Source organism: Mus musculus, chromosome 1 (assembly GCF_000001635.26).
Source record: "Mus musculus strain C57BL/6J chromosome 1, GRCm38.p6 C57BL/6J".
Classification (NCBI taxonomy): domain Eukaryota; kingdom Metazoa; phylum Chordata; class Mammalia; order Rodentia; family Muridae; genus Mus; species Mus musculus.
The window spans coordinates 146,683,373-146,703,804 of NC_000067.6; the positions used below are offsets into that span (position 1 = coordinate 146,683,373).

At 35.4% G+C, this 20,432-nt stretch overlaps 1 protein-coding gene across 7 annotated transcripts in view; it reads left to right on the plus strand.

Moving 5' to 3' along the window:
* Nucleotides 1-20,432, plus strand: part of Brinp3 (bone morphogenetic protein/retinoic acid inducible neural specific 3) — a 406,844-nt gene that overhangs the window by 187,744 nt on the left and 198,668 nt on the right. For all 7 annotated transcript variants that reach the window (NM_001357571.1, NM_153539.3, XM_030252958.1 and 4 more), the window contains one exon: nucleotides 18,284-18,474. In NM_001357571.1, coding sequence (NP_001344500.1) covers nucleotides 18,284-18,474 — 191 coding nt within the window. The remainder of the gene's footprint in view (nucleotides 1-18,283; nucleotides 18,475-20,432) is intronic.

A 20,432-nucleotide genomic window follows, 5' to 3' on the forward strand; every position in this document is an offset into this window, starting at 1 on the left:
TTTTTCATAAAATGGTTTTCAATTATGTACGTGCTTTCCACATGTTCTTAATATTTCAAAAAATGTATACTTTAGAAATTGGGATTTCCGGTTCTACTATGAGACTGATTGTCAAATTTGGATAAAGAAGCTAAGGAAAGATTATGTTTTTTTCTCTATGAATTCGCAAAAGGTGGCTCTGCTGATATTGTCAATGCTGTAGAAGACTGCTTCTTAGCACTATAGGATAAGCCTTTTTTGTTGCTGTTGTTCTTGGCCTCCAAATCCAGTCTGTCAGAAATTCAAGCAGTTAGTTATTTCAGAATATATCCCCTAAGAAACTCTGTCCTCACTGTGTAGGTGTGATACCTACAGCAAATCATCTCATAGATGAGCCTCTACAATTTATCAGAGAAGTCTTCTGTGGTTCATTCTTCATGCAGTATATTTGAAAACTTGAGACAATATATGATCCCTGTTTGAGTGGGAGTTACAAAGTTGGCAACCACCATAAACTAGAATCTTGCTGTGGTTTATAAATCCCAAATTACAGACCAAGTGGTAGATTTCATCTCACACATCATGTGAGACTCTTCTTAATGTAGTTTTAATTCCAGTGCCTTTAATTTACTGCTTAAATGTCAGTATCTCAGATGGCAACTAAGATACACAGTGTCCGTGTCCACTGAGAACACAGTAAACCCTACTATCCTATACTATCTTATTATCATTTCCCTTTGTTCATAGAATTTATACTGATTCAAAAATACTTGGTTTATTTGTTGCTCTTTGTTGTTATTTGTTGATTTTTTTATGGACACTTTTGTGAATATTTTTAATAACAGTTTGCAATCATTTCTCTCCATGGTTATAATAGTTTTTGCTATAAGGTAGGCTTTTGTTAAATTATTTGTTCATTAAATAACTAAATAGAATTATACCAGGAGTCCAACACTGCATAATTTTCTGAAAAATATAAAACTTTGTGATTATTATAGAGGATATTCAACTTCTATCCCTAAATGAAAGGAAAAAAATTCTAAAATGGATGAACTTTACAAAGATTCTTAATTAAAGAGAATCGGGGTTCTGGCAAAGGGCAAATATATAAAGCACGGGGAGAGAGGGAAAGTATAGAGCCTCTCATAGTTAGGGGATGTCAGTCTACCCTGTCATGTCATGACACTAAAGTGCAGCATATAGGTTGTGGGCACAAATAACAAGCTATAGGCTTTGCACACAGTCCCCCATTTCCTCCTTCCTAGGTGAGGATTAAACAAATATCAGATTGAGACAACAAATATATGCCAAGTTCCATCTGCCTTCCCTTTAAATTGTTAATAATTTCTATGTGGGTCAAATTTTGTTCATATGATTTTAATTATTTCATTAATTTTATAATGTGAATAGTATCTGATGACTACTTTTTCTCTCAGGACTGTATGTGCTTCATTAATGTGTAAATCATCTTTATGAATTTGCTTAAACTCCTTGAAATAAAATCAATATCCCGATATTCTGATAATGGAATAACGCTTGAATTTAAAAGTCATGGCCTTTACTATTACAATGATTTTTTTTTCTCTAAGTGTGACCTGTAGATCACACTGCATAGGATAAAGTTAGTAATTGATCACAAGTAAGTAAAAGTACTATATAGATTGAACATATACACTATCTTTATTTAGATAGTGAACTCTGAAGAACACCAGGCAAAATTTAAATTGTAGTTGTTGTAATTGAATTAGACCTGTCTTGTTTCTCTCGGTCCATTTGTTTCATATGTCTTACCTGATAAAGCATGAAACTATTATATTCTGCTTTTAAGAAAAGATGATATTTACAATAAAAGTTAAATACTCTCTGGACCCTTTCTTCTCTTTTTCTCTTTTGTCCTTTTTAAAATACTCAGAATAATTAAAACATCAACACCAACATGTCCTAGAAATGTCACACACCACCCATGCATCCCATCCTCTCCTGCCACCAGTTTCCTTTCACTCTCTTGGCCCTGACTTCTGATCTCTCCCTAAACCAGAGACCAGGGATGGGGTAGGCTTCACAGAGTCTATGGTGGTGACTCATGTGACTCCTAGAATTGGGAGATATTAACCCTGAAGTGCCCACCTTTAACCAGGCAGGATCGGAAAATGGAGAGATAAGGATAACTACCTAACCACAAAACCTATGATTCAAAATTTGTCCTGCCTAAAGTAAGTTCAGAGACAAGGTTGGAACAAAGACTGAGAGAATGGCCAACCAGTGACTGGCCTAACTTGAAACCAATACCATGGACGAGACTGACCCTATTAATGATACTCCTTTATGTCTGCATACAGAAGTCTAGCATAACTCTCCTCTGAGAGGCTCTACTCAGTAGATGACCAAAACAGAAGCAGAGACCCATAGCTAAACTTTAGATGGAGCTCTGGGAGTCTTGCAGAGAGTTGGGGGAAGGATTTAGGTACCCTGAGGGGACAGGGATTTCACAAGACCAACAGAGTCAACTAACCTGTATCCTTGGGAGCTCCCAGAGACAGAATCACCTGCCAAAGAGTGTATATAGGCTAGATGGACCTAGGCCTTTGCACACATGTAGTTGTGCATCTTAGTCTTCATATGGCTTCCTCTACAGCTAGAGTCGGGGCTGTCTTCAATTCTGTCGCCTGAATGTGGGCCTCAGTAAGAGTGCATTTTATCTAGCTCTGCAATGATTGGTTGTGTCAGGGAAGGTTGCTACCAAGGATGTGCTCATAAGAGTAGGGTAGGGGGACTGTATAGAGGGAGCAAAAGAGGGGGAGATTGGAAGGAGAGAGGGGATTGAGAACAGAACACAGCATGAATCAATGAATGAATGAAGAAAATGAAATTTAAGAAAGATATTATTCAATGAATTAAAATATTTTATAGTGAAATATATATTTAAAAATCAGCAGAATAAATACCCGTACATGAGCAAACATTTAAACCCAAAGGGTAATGGTATTAGAATTGTTTTAGAAAATACATGAAAGAGTGTGTTCCCCAGACTTCTTTAGCCCACCAAGCTTTCAACTTAGATATAAAATCTGGATACAGTATTTGAAGACTTTAATAGGACATTTTATGATCAATAAAGCTGCTGATTGGATTATCTTCCTTTAGAGAAAATCAACTGTACAAAAACCTACTTTTATATGCACCATTTTCCCTGTGTATTTTGTTTTTATTGCTTCCATATTGTTCATCAATGCTGTAATTCTACTTGCTGTTATTTTGGACAATGGTATCTAAACCTCACCACTGTTTAAATTTCTAATATACTTCTTCAATTTAAAGAATCTATTTTGAAAAAGATTACACTATTTGGATGTAATGATTTTCAGCTACGGAATAAATATCATGACTGCTTTGTTTTTCATTTCATATAGTATAATATATAACAAATGCAGGAATTGTAGCATATCTCTATAATGCTCATGGAAAATAGAATAACACACAAGAAAAAAAGGATAGCCTTAAAATTGAAGGGACTGAGGCAGTAATTATTTAATTAGAGAGGCAGTAATTTAAAATATTATTAAAATTTATTCCTGGTTTCAAGTCTTCAAGTACTGTTAAAAAGTAGTTTATGAAAATATTGTTTGTATTATAAAATTACTACATTCTATATGTAGAATAATTTTAAGTATATCTGTTTGATATTTTCAGAATTAAATGATTTATTTAGCCAATCAGACAAGCAATAGAAAGATGCAGCTACTTTTCTGTTCTCTACACCTTTCAAGAATAAAAAAAAAAAACAATAACTGTTGGCTCTTTTTATACCTCCCACCCCCATTCCCAGGTAAACTCAGGATTATTACTGATATTACTGATTCTCTCTCTCTCTCTCTCTCTCTCTCTCTCTCTCTCTCTCTCTCTCTGTGTGTGTGTGTGTGTGTGTGTGTGTGTGTTTCTGCATGTACATCTAAGCCTCATCAGTGGTCAGAAAAAAAGTGGTCCTTCTTCCTTACACTGGTACTATAAGCAGTTTTGAGTTGTGTGACAGAGTCTCTGGCAGCCAGTTGGGTCCAGAGGAAGAGCAGAAAACCCTGTTCCTCACTAAGCCATCTCCCAGCTCCCTTCCTCCCACCCACCCCCACTAAATTACTTTTTAGCAGATAAACTATTACTAGGATTTTTTTTTTAACTTAGGAACAAACAAATGTGCCTAGAAGACATTTTTGTGAAAATGCATTTTTGTTTACCATATTTCAAAACCTCATGTTTTTGCTTTTTACATTTTTAAATTATAATTTTTTATTTGTTTCCATTTTATAAATTGCTCCCCTTCCTCGTGCCCCTCCTCAAGTTCATCATCCCATCTTCCATGCCATCTTCTTAGCCTCTGAGAGGTTCCTCTCCCACTCACTCAAGGTGGTGACCTTGCCACCAACATTAGCATCCCTTTTCCCTAGGGGAATCCAGTTCCCACTGGATTAAGTGCTTCCTCTCCCACTGAGGAAAGGCAAGGCAGTCCTCTTCTACCCATGTGCCTTGGGACAAGGACCCACCCATGTATGCTTCTTGGTCTGTGATTTAGTCTCTTGGAGCTCTGAGAGGTCCCCAGTAGTTGACACTACTGTTCCTATAATCCCCCTTCAGCTCCTTTAGTCCTTCCCCAAACTTTTCCATAGTGGTTCCTGACCTCAATCTAATGGTTGCTTAAAGTGACTGCATTTGTCTCAATCAGCTGCTGGTAGAGCTTCTCAAAGGACAGCCATGCCAGGTTCCTGTCTGCAAGTATAATATGGCATCAGTAACAGTGTCAGGGTTTTCTGTGTGAGCATGGGAAGGATCACAATTTGGGGCGGTCTCTGGATGTCCTTTCAGTCTATGCTCCATTTTTGGTCCTACATTTTCTTTAGGCCAGAGCAATTCTGGGCCAAAATTTTGAAGATAAGTAGGGTCATCTGCCTCAACTGGGGGCCATGTCTATCTATTGGAGGTGGTTTCTTCAGGTTATATCTCCCCACTGTTGGACATTTGGCTAAAGTCATCACCATTGACTCCTGGTTGCCTCTCCCAGCCCAGGTCTCTGAGATTTTTCAAGAGGTCTCACCTGCCTTCCACCCCATATATTGTGGTTCGATTCATTCTACCGGCGCTCTGGGCCCTCTCCTGTCTCTCCCATACCTGATTCTACCCCCTTTCCGTTTTCCCACACCTCTCCCACCCAGGTTCTTCCCCCTTTCCCTCCCATGATAATTTTGTTCCCCTTCTAAGTGGGTTTGAGTTATTCACATTTGGACCTTCTTTCTTGTTAAGCTTCTTCGAGTCTGTGAGTTGTATCATGGCTCTTCTGAAGTTTTTGGCTACTATCCAATTATCAGTGTGTACATGCCATGCATGTCCTTTTAGGTCTGGGTTACCTCACTCAGGATATTTTCTAGTTCCATCCATTTGCTTGCAAAAATTCATATCTTTGTTCTCAATAGCTGAGTAGTATTCCATTGTGTAAATGAATCACATTTTCTGTATCCTTTCTTTAGTTGAAGGCAACTGGATTGTTTCCAGCTTCTGGATATAACAAATAAGGTTTCTCTGACTACAGTAGAGCACCTGTCCTTTTGGTATGGTGGAGCATCTTTTGGGTGTTCACTGTTCTACTGTTGTAAAGCAACACCATGGCAAATGAAACTATTATAATAGAAAGCACTTAATTAGGCTTGCTTACAGTTTCAGAGGTTTAGTTTATTATCATCATGGTGGATTTAATATAAGCATGCAGACAGATGTTGGAGCAGGAGTTAGAGTTACATTTTGATTCATAGGCAAGGAGGGACTATAAGTTTGTCACGGGATTTTGAAGCTGAACCCCAGTGACACATACTTCCTCCAGTAACTCTATACCTCCTAATTCTTCTATTCCTTTCAAATAGTGTCATTCCTTAATTAAGCATTCAAATATACATGCCTATAGGGGCCGTTACTATTCAATCTATGATATACTTGTGTAACAAATTCAAAATTATATGAAAAATAAAAGAAAATATAAAGACTCTAAAAGTAAGTAGATTATAATTTGATGGTTTGTGATAGTATTTGCTGGCAGCAGTGAGAATCATGATTTTTTTTTTTTCATTTTTGATATTAAGTTGAAGAAGGCTTCCTTTGGACTACCCTGTCTTCAGAGGGAAAATGGGAGAGAATATGTATAACTTTTCTGGGCTTTTAAACCTTTCTACTTCATGATGACACACAGCTGGTTCACTTCGAATCTGTTGATCAATGAGATCTCACTTTCAATACCACAAGAAGTAGATCACTTTCATATGCTGCTTACAGACCTCAGCAATGGGCCAATGAGCCACATATGCTTATTTTTTTCATCATAAAAAAACAACAAATGATAGCAAAATAAAGTACAATATGAACTATCTCATTGATTTAACCCCAGGATTCATGTAAAGGTAGAAGTTCTTTGTGGTTTTGTTTTGTTTTTAGAAAAATTTGATATTATAATTATAAAATTTCTCCCTTCTCCTTTCCCATTAAATAGTACTATATATCCCGTCCATCAATCCTTAACTTGACATCTTTTCACTAATCATTATTTAATATACATATGATATGTACATATAAATAAATCCTCAATTCTAACCTCTTCAGTTCATACAGTGTTATTTTAAAGAATGCTTTCAGGACTGAGTATTCAGTACTGAGCAATCAAGGTCCTTGATTACTTTAGGTATATGAATATTTTCCTATGTATATGCATATGTATCACATGTGTATCTTATGCTCCTGGAATTCTAATTAGTGTGTTAGATCCTGGAGACTAGAATTAAAGAATTTTCTAAGTTTTCATATAGATCCTGAGAACTGAATGCAAGTCCTTGGAAGAGTATCAAATGTCCTTAAACATGTACCCATCCCTCCAGATCCTTCAGAGGATTTTTATTTTATTAATTTTTGTTCTAACTTCTCTAAATATTATTTCTACCAATAATAACAATAGACACATAAGAATGAAAATTGACCAAAACCATATAAAAAGCAAATAGTATTAAAGTGATTTAATTTCTATTTCTTTTTGGAATTAACAGAACCTATTTGCATTTGAGGATAGGGAAAAAAATAACCAAAATGACATAGCTCAGAAGTATATAAGGCTGTCAGCTAATCATAGTGAAGTATAAAAACCATGATTTGGTTTTGTTTTATATTTCTGTATTTCACAGTGTGCATAAAAGCATTCTCCAATTTGTGCTGTTATTGTACGCAAACCACCACAGAGCTTCAGTTGGAGAAGGCAGCTGCCTGTTTCCATGCAGAATAATCACATCATCTTATCTGCTATCATTTATCTTTTTTGTGTTCTTGGAGATTTGAACACAAAGTCTTGGAGTGCTGAAACACTTTCAAAAGCACAGTCTCTGTCTGCAATATGTTACTGTCCTTTGTATCTCATGTTTTGCTTACAGATAGCAACAGTTTTAGTCATACATTTCTAAAGCATTTGTATAAATGAATACTTGTGGGAAACTTTAAAGTTGAGAATGCAATCTTCATTATCATGTCTTGGTATAAGTATCTCAAATAATTTTAAAAAAACCATTAAAATGATAGTTGTTCATATTTTTAAATTGAAAAGAGATGTCTAGCAGCATATGTAGCAGAGGTTGGCCTTGTTGGACCTAAATGGGAGAAGAGGCCCTTGGTCCTATGAAGGCTCAGTGCCCCAGTGTAGACAAATGAAAGCTGAGGAAGCAGGAGTGAATGAGTGGGTGGGGGAACACCCTCATAGAAGTAGGGGGAGGGCGAATGGATTAGCTGGTTTGGGGAGGAAAACCAGGAAGGGAGATAACATTTGAAATGTAAATAAAGAAAATATCTAATTAAAAAATCCAAAAAAGAAAGAAAGAGAAAAATGAAGTGAATAGCTAAAAAAATAAGATTATGAATATAATAAAATAATGTAATAATATTCCTAGAAATGACTCAGTTAATTTTCTATGTATGAAATAAAACTGAAATTTGGTGGTGGTGGTGGTGGTGGTGGTTTTTGTTTCTTTTTTTTTTTTTGAGACAGGGTTTCTCTGTGTAGCCCTGGCTGTTCTGGAACTCACTCTATAGACCAGGCTGACCTTGAACTCAGAAGTCAGTCTGCCTCTGCCTCTGTTGGGATTAAAGGCGTGCGCCACCACTGCCAGGCACGAAATTGATTATTTTATTGCTGCATATGGACATTTACAGATAATAAAACCAGATGTATTAGGAAGAAAATGATTTTATTCTCTATAAAGATTGATGGTTCTTGAAAATAGAACATATTAATTAATCTTTATCATGAGCTAGTTAGCATCATATAGATTATTGGCATATTATGATTAACAAATTAACACAGATTAAAAAAAGAAACCTAAAGTTAGATATAAGCAGTCTCAGTTTGACTTGGGAGATTATTTTTTTTGTATATCCACATAATATTTTTAATCATAAAAATAACACATCATTGTAATATCAATACAAAAAAAGGTATAAAACAATGCAGTGTTACTGGGAAACTATGTGCTCATTTGTGGTCAATACATTTTCAGTAACAGTTGCAGAATGTACAATACAGAAAAGACTATTTTCTTCAATAAATGATTTGAGAAACTTGGATACTATCATGTAATTAGACACTTATCTCACATTGTAATATACAGATATGAACTTCACGTGACTTTAAATCAAAATGTAAAACAGTAAACTACTAAAGAAGACAGAATAAAAATGTTTCTGAATAATTTTTAAGTAATAAAATAAAAATCAATATATGGATTTAAAAAAACTGCAAAGTGAAAAGATTTTTTTCTCAAAATATACTCTACTAAGTAGTTAATACACAAACATTTAAAGAATTCAACTGTCTAATAAGATAACATTTGAAATGTAAATAAAGAAAATATCTAATTTAAAAAAAGAAAACAAAAACTAAATGTTTTCAGGCCTGGTTTTCAGCACCCCTTTAGGTGCCTATAGATCTACATGTTGGGTTGAGGACTCGTGAGCTTTTCCTGTCCATGTTAGCATGTCTATTGCTATAGTCCATGCTCAGTCAATGTTTATATTCATGTTGGTGAGGCTTTATGGAAAACCTTCTGACATTGCTAGGATACACAACCTTACAGCAAACTTTCTGTGTCCTGGCTCTTATAAACACTTGGCACTCTCCTTTACAATATCACCTATTAATAGTATTTCTCATGGAGAGAACAGCAATTGGTTGTTGAATACCAAAATGTCACTCTTGAAAACATTCACATAAGTAACATTGTACAGACTGAGAAGTTTGTACATATGCATTTACACATGAATATACTGTGTGTGTGTGTTTGTATGTGTGTGGTTTCATAATAAAGTTAATGAAAAAAGAGACAATGAATTTGACAAATAGCAAGGAGGGGAAATAATGGAGGTTTCAGATGCAAGAAAAGCAAGGTGTGGTGGGTTGAATATGCTTGTCCATGGCAAATGACATGATGAGAAGATGTGGCATTAATGGAGGAGATGTAGTCTTTTTAGAGAAAGTACATCACTGAGGGCTTGGACTTTGAAGTCTCCTCCTATGTTCACTCTCTGTCTATTGTGAAAGAGAGCCTCCTTCTGGTGGACTGTGGATGAGAGTCTCCTCCTGGCTTTCTTTGGATCAAGAACTCTTGGTTCCTCTTACACCATGTCTGCCTGGATACTGCCAAGCCTCTCACCATGATGATAATGGACTGATCCTCTGAAACTATGAGCAAGCCACAATTACATATTTGCCTTTATAATAATTGCCTTGGTCATGGTATTTCTTCACAGCAATAAAACACTAAACAAGGCAGAAGAGGATTGTAAGTGTGATAGTGTTGAAGGGAAAGATGTCTTGGCAATCTGGAGCCAAGGAATATCAAAAAGTCACGGAGCATAACAAACTGTATATGAGATTTATTGAGAAAGACTCAAGAAAGTGGCTGTCTCTGTTCTATTTGGGCAAGAAGGAGAAATGAGTAGGTTTTCTTCTTTTTTTCTTTTTTTTCTTTTTTCTTTTTTTGTGGTGTGGGTGCTTTCCTGGATGGCCTAGAATTAATGAGATTTTGTGACTTGATCTTTAGGAAATCTCGGGGATTTGCTAGTTTTCAAGGTCAGAGTTTGGTGTGTTCAATTCCTAGAAGTGAGCTCATACTTTTACCCTATGGTTATAAATCATAATGTAAACATCTATGTCTTTTGGCTCTCCAAGGGGTTATGACCTATAGATCTAGAACTTTTATGAACAGCCTATGTCTTAATGAGATTCTGTCCAAGATGAATACATGTATACATGCATAAACATAAGAGCAATTAACAAAGAGATAGCCCATGGATTTGTAAAAGAACAAAGGTTTATTTATTTATTTTCTGAGATTACAATTATTTCATTTTTCTCCTTTCTTTCCTCCTCAACTCTTCCATAGGAGATTATTTTACACGTGTGAATTAATATTCTATTTTAAGTATAAGAAAGTCAATTTGCAAATGCGTCCTTTTTAGCAAAGTGTTAGAAATTCTTTTTAACCCTTTTCAGCATCCAAAATATTTTGTTAACAAAAGTTTTCTAGATAACAATATTGATAGAGTCTAGGTTCCTGTAGTAAAAAACAACCAGTAATATGAACAATATGAAAATATGAGACTTTCTCATTCTTCATGAGGTACAATACAATTATGGGAAGAGAATGAAGTATTATTTATTATTATTATACTAATGTTTGCTTTGTCAAAAACTACTGACGATTGTTTAATGTTCCCAAACATTTCAGAGAGGATATTAGCTCTCATTCAGAACAGAGGGCAGTGCCACCTTATGCAACTATAATCAAATCAAAATCATCAATGAGAGTTTATTACAAGAAAATTAGAAAGGCAGGCTTTGTTTATTAAAAATTGGTGTTTATTAGACAAAGGGCTTTGATTCAGAATAATTTTTGTTTTGTTTTCTAAACATTATATGGATCCAGCAGGTTAAACTTAAGCATATAAATGAATATGTAAATACAAATATGCATTCAATAATAGTAAGAAAGAGGCCATGAGTTTTGAAGTAGAACCGGCAGGAAGCTAGAGAGCTATCACTGAAGTACAGGAAACTGCAAAACAAAACAAAACAAAAAAATAGAAACATTTTCTAAATTTGTCTAAATAGAATGACATGGAATTTAATTTTTTAATCTTAATCTTGCTTAAGAATTTATTGTGGCGCACACCTTTAATCCCAGCACTTGGGAGGCAGAGGCAGATGGATTTCTGAGTTCGAAGCCAGCCTGGTCTACAGAGTGAGTTCCAGGACAACCAGGGCTATACAGAGAAACACTGTCTCAAAAAAACAAAACAAAAAACAACAACAAAATAATATTGATGTCTTAGGAAGAACTTTTGTGAATGAATTTGTTTCAAACTAAATGCATGCTTAGAGAAATGTTATAAACAACTTATTTCATTGTGATTTTTCTAAGTGTATTTAAAAACTACCCATCCTAAGTGAAATATAAAAAAAAAAATGCCCATTCCTTTGAATGTAGTCATCTTATGTAAAACCATTCTTAGTGCTAAAGACACCCTACTTGTAAGTAGACTGTAAAATGGCACTTGATCTTTCTACTTTATTTATTTATTTTTTTTTATTTTTTTTTTTCCATTTTTTATTAGGTATTTAGCTCATTTACATTTCCAATGCTATACCAAAAGTATTTATTTATTAAGTATGTAATTTATTCCAGATAGTCAAGTTGACAAATAGGAATAGCCAATACATGTTGGGCCCCATTTTGGCCCTGGATTGAGCCTTGAGGACAAACCTAAGCCTGACTCAAGTTTCTGGGGCCTTGTGGAAGAGCCTAAGACTGGCTCAAGTTTTGAGACCTGTCTCAGTGACTTATAATAACCAATAACAAATAAGTTAATAATTAACAGGTGATCTTCCTGAGATGACCAACTTAGATTAACAGCTATGACTGAACTGCAGTAGGCAAGGCACAGCAGAAAATCATTTTATGAAAGATTCCTGCTATTAATATTATTTTGTTGTTATTATTAAACATATATGACAATCACTAACTATTAGCCCACTATTTTGAGCATCTCTGTAGATCTATGAAGATGAACTGTCTTGTAGTGATGCTATACAGACAAATAAATGATGTCTTAATTAAAAAAAAACTTTTTATTAGATATTTTCTTTATTAACATTACAAATTTTATCCCCTTTCCTGGTTTCCCCTCCAAAAAAAACCCTGTCCCAGCCCCACCCCTGCTCACCAACCCAACCACTCCTGCTTCCTGGCCCTGGCATTCCCCTAAACTGGGGCATAAAGCCTTCACAGGACCAAGTGCCTTTGCTCTCATTGATGACCAACTAGGCCATCCATTGCTACATATGTGGCTGGAGCCATGAGTCCCATCATGCATACTCTTTGGGTGGTGGTTTAGTCCCTGGGAGCTCTGGGGCTACTGGTTAGTTCATATTGTTGTTCCTCCTATGAGGCTGCAAACCCTTTCAGCTCCTTGGGTCCTTTCTCTAGATCCTTGATGATCCTATAAGAATTCCTAAAATAATATCAGTATTTATTAAGCTCTTTTATAATGGGACTGCAATTAGATCATTTTCTGATAGTCAAAATTGCAATAAGAACTCTGTCAGTCTCCCTTGTGTCACCAGTTAATTGTTTCTACATAGTAACCATATTTTCTACTACTCAGAGCACATACCAAGACATTGTAAAACCACTAACCAAAGGTCATACAAAGGGAACTAATGATTTATTATAGGTACTAGGACAGAAAATAAAATACTGACTGGGTTAATCTACACAAAACTTCACTAATAACTTGCTGTTATTATTAAATATATATGATAATCATTAGCTATTAGCCCACTATTTTGAGCAGATCACTGTAGAGTTATAGATTTTAACTCTCAGTGAACTTGAAGAGCTGTGACAGGTGATAAATGTTTAACCAGATAATTACTCCTAATGATATGTAAACTTTCTCTGTTGTTAACTTCTATTTCAAATTATGATTTGATTTTATGTGTGAACTTTTAAATATTTGATCATGTATGCTCAAAGATGTATAAGTGTTGAGGACTAAGAAAAGAGTCAGAACTGAGCCTGAGGACAACTTTTTTCTTGTTTTTTTTTTTTGTCCTTCCTTCCTTCCTTCCTTCCTTCCTTCCTTCCTTCCTTCCTTCCTTCCCTCCTTCCTTCTTTCCCTCCCTCCTTCCTTCCTTCCCTCCTTCCTTCCTTCCCTCCTTCCTTCTTTCCCTCCCTCCTTCCTTCCTTCCCTCCTTCCCTCCCTCCCTCCTTCCTTCCTTCCCTCCCTCCCTCCTTCCTTCCTTCCTTTCTTCCTTCCTTCCTTCCTTCCTTCCTTCCTTCCTTCTACCCCATATATTATTCTCACCCACCCCCGTCCACCCTTCCACTGTTCCTCATCCCATAACTCCTACCCACTCTCCTATCTCCATGAGCATATCTGCACCACCCACTCCCCATCCAACCAGACCTCTAAACTCCCTGGACCCTCCAGTCTCTCTTGAGGGTTAGGTGCATCTCCTCTGAATGAACACACACCCAGCAGTCCTCTGCTGTATATGTGTTGGGACCCTCATATCAGTTGGTGTATGCTGACTGGTTGGTGGTCCAGTGTTTGACAGATATTAGGGGTCCGGTTTAATTCAGACTGCTGGTCTTCCTACAGGGCTGCCCATCACCTCAGCTACTTCTAGTCTTTCCTTAATTCAATCACAGGGGTCAGCAGCTTTTGTCCTTTGGTTAGGTGTAAATATCTGCATCTGACTCAGCTGCTTGTTGGGTTTTCTGGAATGTGATTATGATAGGTCCCTTTTTGTGAGTGCTCCATAGCCTCAGTAATACTGTCAGGCCTTGAGACCTCCTCTTGAGCTGGATCCCACTTTGGACCAGTTGCTTGAACTTCTTTTCCTCAGGCACCTCTCCATTCCCATTCCTGCATTTCTTTCAGACAGGAAAAATATGTGTCAGAGTTTTGACAGTGGAATGGTAGGCCCCTCCCTCACTTCATGCCCTGTTTTCCTACTGGAAGTAGGTTCTGAAAGTTCCCTCTCCCTACTGTCAGGCATTTCATCTAAGGTCCCTTCCTTTAAATCCTGAGAGTCTCTCACCTCCCTGCTCTTTGGTGCATTCTGGAGGGTCCCCCCAATGTTCCACCTCCCAAAGTTGCCTGTTTCCATTCTTTTTACTAGCCCTCAGGTCTTCAGTCATTTTCCCTCACCCAATACTAGATCAGGTTCCCGTAGTCCCCACCTCACATCCAATTTCCTTCTGTGTCCCTCCCTCCCTCCCCACTTGCTTTCTTCTCCCTCCCAAGTGGGACTGAGGAGTCCTCAATTGCGCCCTTCAGCTTGTTGACCACTGAGTGAGTTCTTTCTGCACTGGTGCTTCATCTTTTGCTCCAAATGCATATTTAAGTACAGATATGTCTGTGTAAATATGTAATTGTGAGAATGCATTCAAACTGGACCTAATTGGTTTGAATGGAAATGTACATATGCACATGTGTGGATCTGTATATGAATTTATGTGTTCATGCATATTTGCTTATATAAAAGTTTTTTTTTTCCTTCTGCAAGCATTATTCTCTTCTTCTGGTTTATTAGAAGTTTATAATTCCAAACATCCTCCTTGACAGACATCTGGACAAAAGGGAAACTCTCTAGCAATTAATCCTTTATTTTATCTCCTGCTGTTTCAGGTTGGGGTGCTAAGTACCAGAGACTGCTGTTTCTGGCCTTAGTGGAATATAGAATTCAGGTCAGCTACAGTAGCAAAGTAATTTAGAGTTAGATAAGTAAACCTTTTATTATTTTACAGCCACCCTAAATATCTTGTAAGACAAAATCTAACCCCCCATATCTCATAAAACAGAATCTTACCCTCCGAAGATATCCCTTTCCCTCTGCTGGCTCAAGAAGAACCAAAAAAAGAAAAAAAAAATCTTTGCAGGGCTGTCCCCTGGAAGTTTACATTAACATTAAATAATAAATCATTAAATAATAAATTTATTATTTAATGATAAATAATTATGTTCAGGACAGAATAATTGTTTTATCTGTTAAAGTCTGGTTTTGTGCCTTTTAGGATTGTTTTCTGAGTTTTGAGCAATTTTCCATTTTTCAATTTTTAGATTTCATGTTTAATAATATGTAATAATGCTACATCATTCTGGTTTTGTCCACCTAGTATTTTTATATAGTTTATTTATACATCATTTCTATAACTGAGTGGACTAATTTGTCCACTGATCTTTTTAAATTTCACACATGTACAACCGCATTAATTATTTTTAAATGTTTTAGGGAAAACACCAAGCCAATATGAACTGCTTTTGTTTGTGTCTTCTCATTGCAATTGTGTGTGTCTGTCTATGTGTGTATGTTTATATTTTTGTGTATATTTATGTACTTAGGCTTTCATGCAACAACAGAGGACACAAACTCAATATGTTGCTCTGAGAAATATCTTGGCTTTTTGCATCATCATTGTCTTTATTCCCAATATAGCAGGTCTACAGGGAAGTGCCTTTGACCCAGCATTTATTTGGATCTAATTTTAATCAGAAAAATTTCCCAACTTTGTCTAGCAAATTACATGGCTTTTTCCTGAGAGCCACATCTTTTATCTTATTTAACAGTTGTGATCTAATTATTGATTTACAAATTCTAATTAGTCACAAATTGTTATCCATCATCAAATACATCGTAAGCATTAGTGATAGTCATAGGTTTTATTCTTAGATATCATGATAAGCTAATTTTTTAAAATTTCCTAATCTGTAAACATCCTCACACTATTAGAATTATCACATTTGGTCAGAAGAAGGAAGATTTTTAATTTACTGGTGAATACTATATATTCTTACATAATTTTATCTTTTAATAATACTAGTTAATAATTATGTGTTGTTTTTATACACTTCAAATATTTGTGCCACTGCTGTGTGGAATTATATTAAGAATTTTCTTCCATGTTATATGAAAACATTTCAAGAAACCTTTGTTTTGCTTTTTTCTTCATCTTCAAAATTTTGGCAGAATACCCCTGTGAATCTATTTGTGTGGGCTCAGTAAGTTTTACATTTAAATTTTTCAATTACTAAAAAATTTTTAAAGGTTATATTTAAACCATGTCATAAAATATCTCTGTCAAAGGCAAATGTTGAGCTGTATACAGGATATATGAAAAAGCGCATTAAGATGCATGAGAAAAAATTGAAATCACTGTTAATTGATACAAATACATTATATGTGCATGTGCATGTATTAACACATGTATACAAATAGAATATCCAAATAAAATGTGATCTGTGTGGTATACTCAGACATATGCACAAATGACTAGTAATAATTGTAAGAAGCAGCTACGACCAATACCTAGGATGAATTACGACACAAAGGAGGTGGACTATATTACACTCACAATCTGCTTGCCTTGCTTGGTCTCAGTGGGAGAGGAGGTGCCTAATCTTTTAGAAACTTGATGCTCCAGGGAAAGGTGATGCTGGTAGGTGGGGATGGTTGGGTGGGTGAGCAAGGGAGCACCCTCTCCTAAGGGGAGGAAGGATGGAGGAAAGAAGTTAAGGAGGAGGGACAAGGAAGGAGGACAACATTTGGAATATATATAAATAGAATAATATAACAGTAATAGTAATAAAAATAAATAATAAAATATTAAAATAAAATTAAGAAAATATTGTTTTTAAGCAGATTTACTGGTTTTAAATAACAGAATATTTCAATAATAAATGCAAAGATCTCTAAAAAATATTTTTATTGTTTCCAATATCGACTTTTTTAGACATGTCAATTTTACACATTTTCTCTTGCCTTGGGGACAAATATATGTTAGCTACTTATTAAGGTATTTCTTATGGGTGCTTCTGAAGGAAGCTTTCTTAAGATTTATCTAAATTTTTATATTTTAGAACCATTTGAAAACTCATTTCATTTTTTAGTTGTCATATTTTATATAAGCATCTTTTGACATCACTCATTTAGTTTCTGACTCACATACTTATTCTATACATTTCCCTGAACCATATCACATTAGTTTATCACTGTAAACATTTCTCTGTGGTCTGTCATAGCACTACTCTTTAAATTATGATATCAAGGTTTCCTAGAAAAAAAATCTATATTCCTTACATCATTTACCATAGTAAAATACTATACATTAAATGCTTTCCTTAGGACTTGAAGGAGGAAATAAAAGGGGTAAACAATATAATTATAATCTCAAAAAACCTTTTAAATCATTTCAAACATATAATGTTTTGTATAAGTAAAGTTGTGTTAATAGCTTACTGTAACCTGCTGTATTGTAGAGGGCTATAGCTCAAGCATTAGATGATCCTGTGAACCATGCTATTGTAAAGCATATATCGTCTTTCAGATAGAAAGGAGATAGAAAGGAGATACTGCATTTGTGGATTATCTTATTTGACCTTCCTCAAGCAAAGCCTATCAGTTTTTAAGTGGGCACAGTGCCACCAGAACAGATGGGTTCCTAAGAGATAGATCATGCAGCAGTTTGGCTGTCACGTGTTAGATAAATATACAATGGTGTAAGTGTCTGAGAAGAAAAAAGTTCCTCATGTCTAATTGATGTAATTTAGGAGTTATTCATTAGCATTTAATCTTTGGAAATCCAAGCTTCCCTACAAGCTCGCTGCAAGTCTTGTCTCATCGTCCACCATCCAGTATCAATTTCTACAACTTCTATGGAGTTTAGTCATTCACAGAGTTCTGATTAAGGAGCCATACTTAAATATATAGTAGGAAAGGAACTTGTGAATGTTTTACTAACATTTAAAATAGAGTGTCTGTTCATTTTATATGTATAGCTGAGTATTATGGTTTATTGTTTATCTTGCTATAACACTTCCACTGTAAAAGGTATGGTTCACTACAGTGCTACAAAACTTCACTTATTTTATTATACACTTTGCTTTGTGGTCTACAAATGTTTACTAAGTTAAGCTACATGTCAATAAGATTAATGAAATTGGCCTTTAATATCTCTATGTTTAACATTTACTAAACATACATTCAAAGTTTTCAATATCTCTGATACATCTAGGTACTTGGGAAAGAAAATCATAAAAACTTTAAAGTATTTATTAAAATTTGTGTTTTTCACTAATTGTTTCCTCACAGGATTTTGTAGGCACTCTTTCTTGGCGATAAGTATAAGATGTATTTTAACTGGAAAATACAATCATTTTTATATTATTAATACAGGAGAGGAGTCACTCACAATTTTTGTGGACAAGCGGAAGCTGAGCAAAAGATCTGAAGGAAGTGAAACCAGCACCAATAGTTCGTCTGTTACCCTGGAGACCTTACATCAATTGGCTGCTTCCTATTTTATTGACAGGGACAGCACCCTTCGCAGACTTCACCATATCCAAATTGCATCCACTGCCATCAAGGTAAGCCTAAACTTAAGTATGAACTTAGAAAAATATTTTCCCTTTCCTTTCTTTTATCCCCTTTTTTTTCCAATTTTTATTATTTTATTTATTTACATTTCCATCATTGTCCCCTCTAAGTCTCCCCTCCCTCATTTCCTCATCCCATTCCTCCTTCCTGTTTCCTCCCATAGGGTGCTAACCCCCATCCTACTACCAGTCCTCCTCCTTCCCTGGAGCCTCAAGTCTCTTGAGGATTAAGCACATCATCTATCACTAAGGCCTGACCAGACCAGACAGATTTCTGCTGTATTTGGGCTGGAGGGCATGAGACTGTCCCTTGTATACTCCTGTTTAGTGGTTCAGTCTCTGGGAGCTCCCTGAGTTCCCGGTAAATTGAGAATGCTGGTCTTCCTATGGGGTCACTATTCCCTTAGGCTTCTTCCATCCTTCCCCTAATTCAAACATAGGGTTCCCCTACTTCAGTTCAATGGTTGGGTGTAAGTATCTGCTTCTGTCTCAGTCATCTGCTGGCAGAACCTCTCAGGTGACAGCCATGGCAGGTTCCTCTCTGTTGAGCACATCCTCGCATCAATAATAATGTCAGGACTTTGGTGCCCTCCCATGAAATGGATTCTAAGTTCGGCCAGTCATTGGACTGCCTTTCCTTCAGTCTCTTCTCCATTTGTGCCCCTGCAGTTCTTTTAGACAGAAACAGTTCTGTGTCAGAAATTTTGACTGTGGGTTAGTAACCCCTTTGCTTTGCTTAAGGTCCTGTCTAGATACTGCAGGTGGGCTCTTTGATTTCCCTCTCCTCAATGTTGGGCATTTTGGCTAAGGTTATCCCCATTGAGACCTTATAGAGTTTTATACAATTTCTATGATATCTGTCTGGATATTTCTCCAACCAGTGACTCAAATGACTATTTTTAAAAGGTGTTGTCCTTTTTCAAACCTTTTATTTATAAGGTATAATTTTATGCAGTTTGATGCAGTATTTTCAGTTGATAAGTAGGGTTTTGTTTTCATTTTTATGACCAAGTATAATTAAATTTGACTTGAATTTTGAAGTTCACAGAGAATTCTTAGAATTGTGTTTGTAAAATAAACCTTAGAAAGCATATAGATTATCTTTACAATTGTTCCTTAGGTTATAGTTTTTAAAATATATCAAGATGTTTTATTAGGGTGAAAGTGAGTCACAGATATATATATATATATATATATATACAATTTAAAAATAGAGTTAGCATATACAAGTTTCTAAAGGACAAAGTGTAATGTAATGTAGAATTTATGGAACAATATTACTTGCTCACTAATGTCATTTGACTTTGTACATAGTAAGGTTATCAAAACTGATAACATAATAAATGATGTAGGTAAAATTTCCAAAAGAAATGTCAAATAAATGGAAAGCAGAGGATAGGGTTATGAAGGGTGGTACACTGAAACAACACACTTTGAATGATATTTCTATGGCAAATTAGGCTAATAATATTATTGTGTTTAGCAAAAAGCAAGGTTATTAATAACTAAACAGAATAGTCACATTAATTTCTTAGATTGAATTCTCCACAACAAAATAAATAAAAAGTGTGTTTTGTCATGTAGTAGCTCATGTTTCATATTTAATACAAAAACAATATCAATTATAACATTCATTTTCTTATGAAATTAAAATAAATGTGTGCATGTCCTCATGCCTGTAAGTTGAAAGGGTATTACTTTGATATTTTATGAACTGCAATATTTGAAATGAATGGATGTAGAGACACACACACACAAAGATAATCGAAGAAATATCAAGTAATATGGAATGTTCTGACACTTTTATATTTAGTGTCTCTAGTACAAGGAGTTGATAATTTTTCTGTATATATAAATTATAAAATACAACTATATATAATTTATAATTTATGAAATGAAACTTATAATGTAGCAGTAAGGAGCATAAACCAATGAACTTAGCATAAATC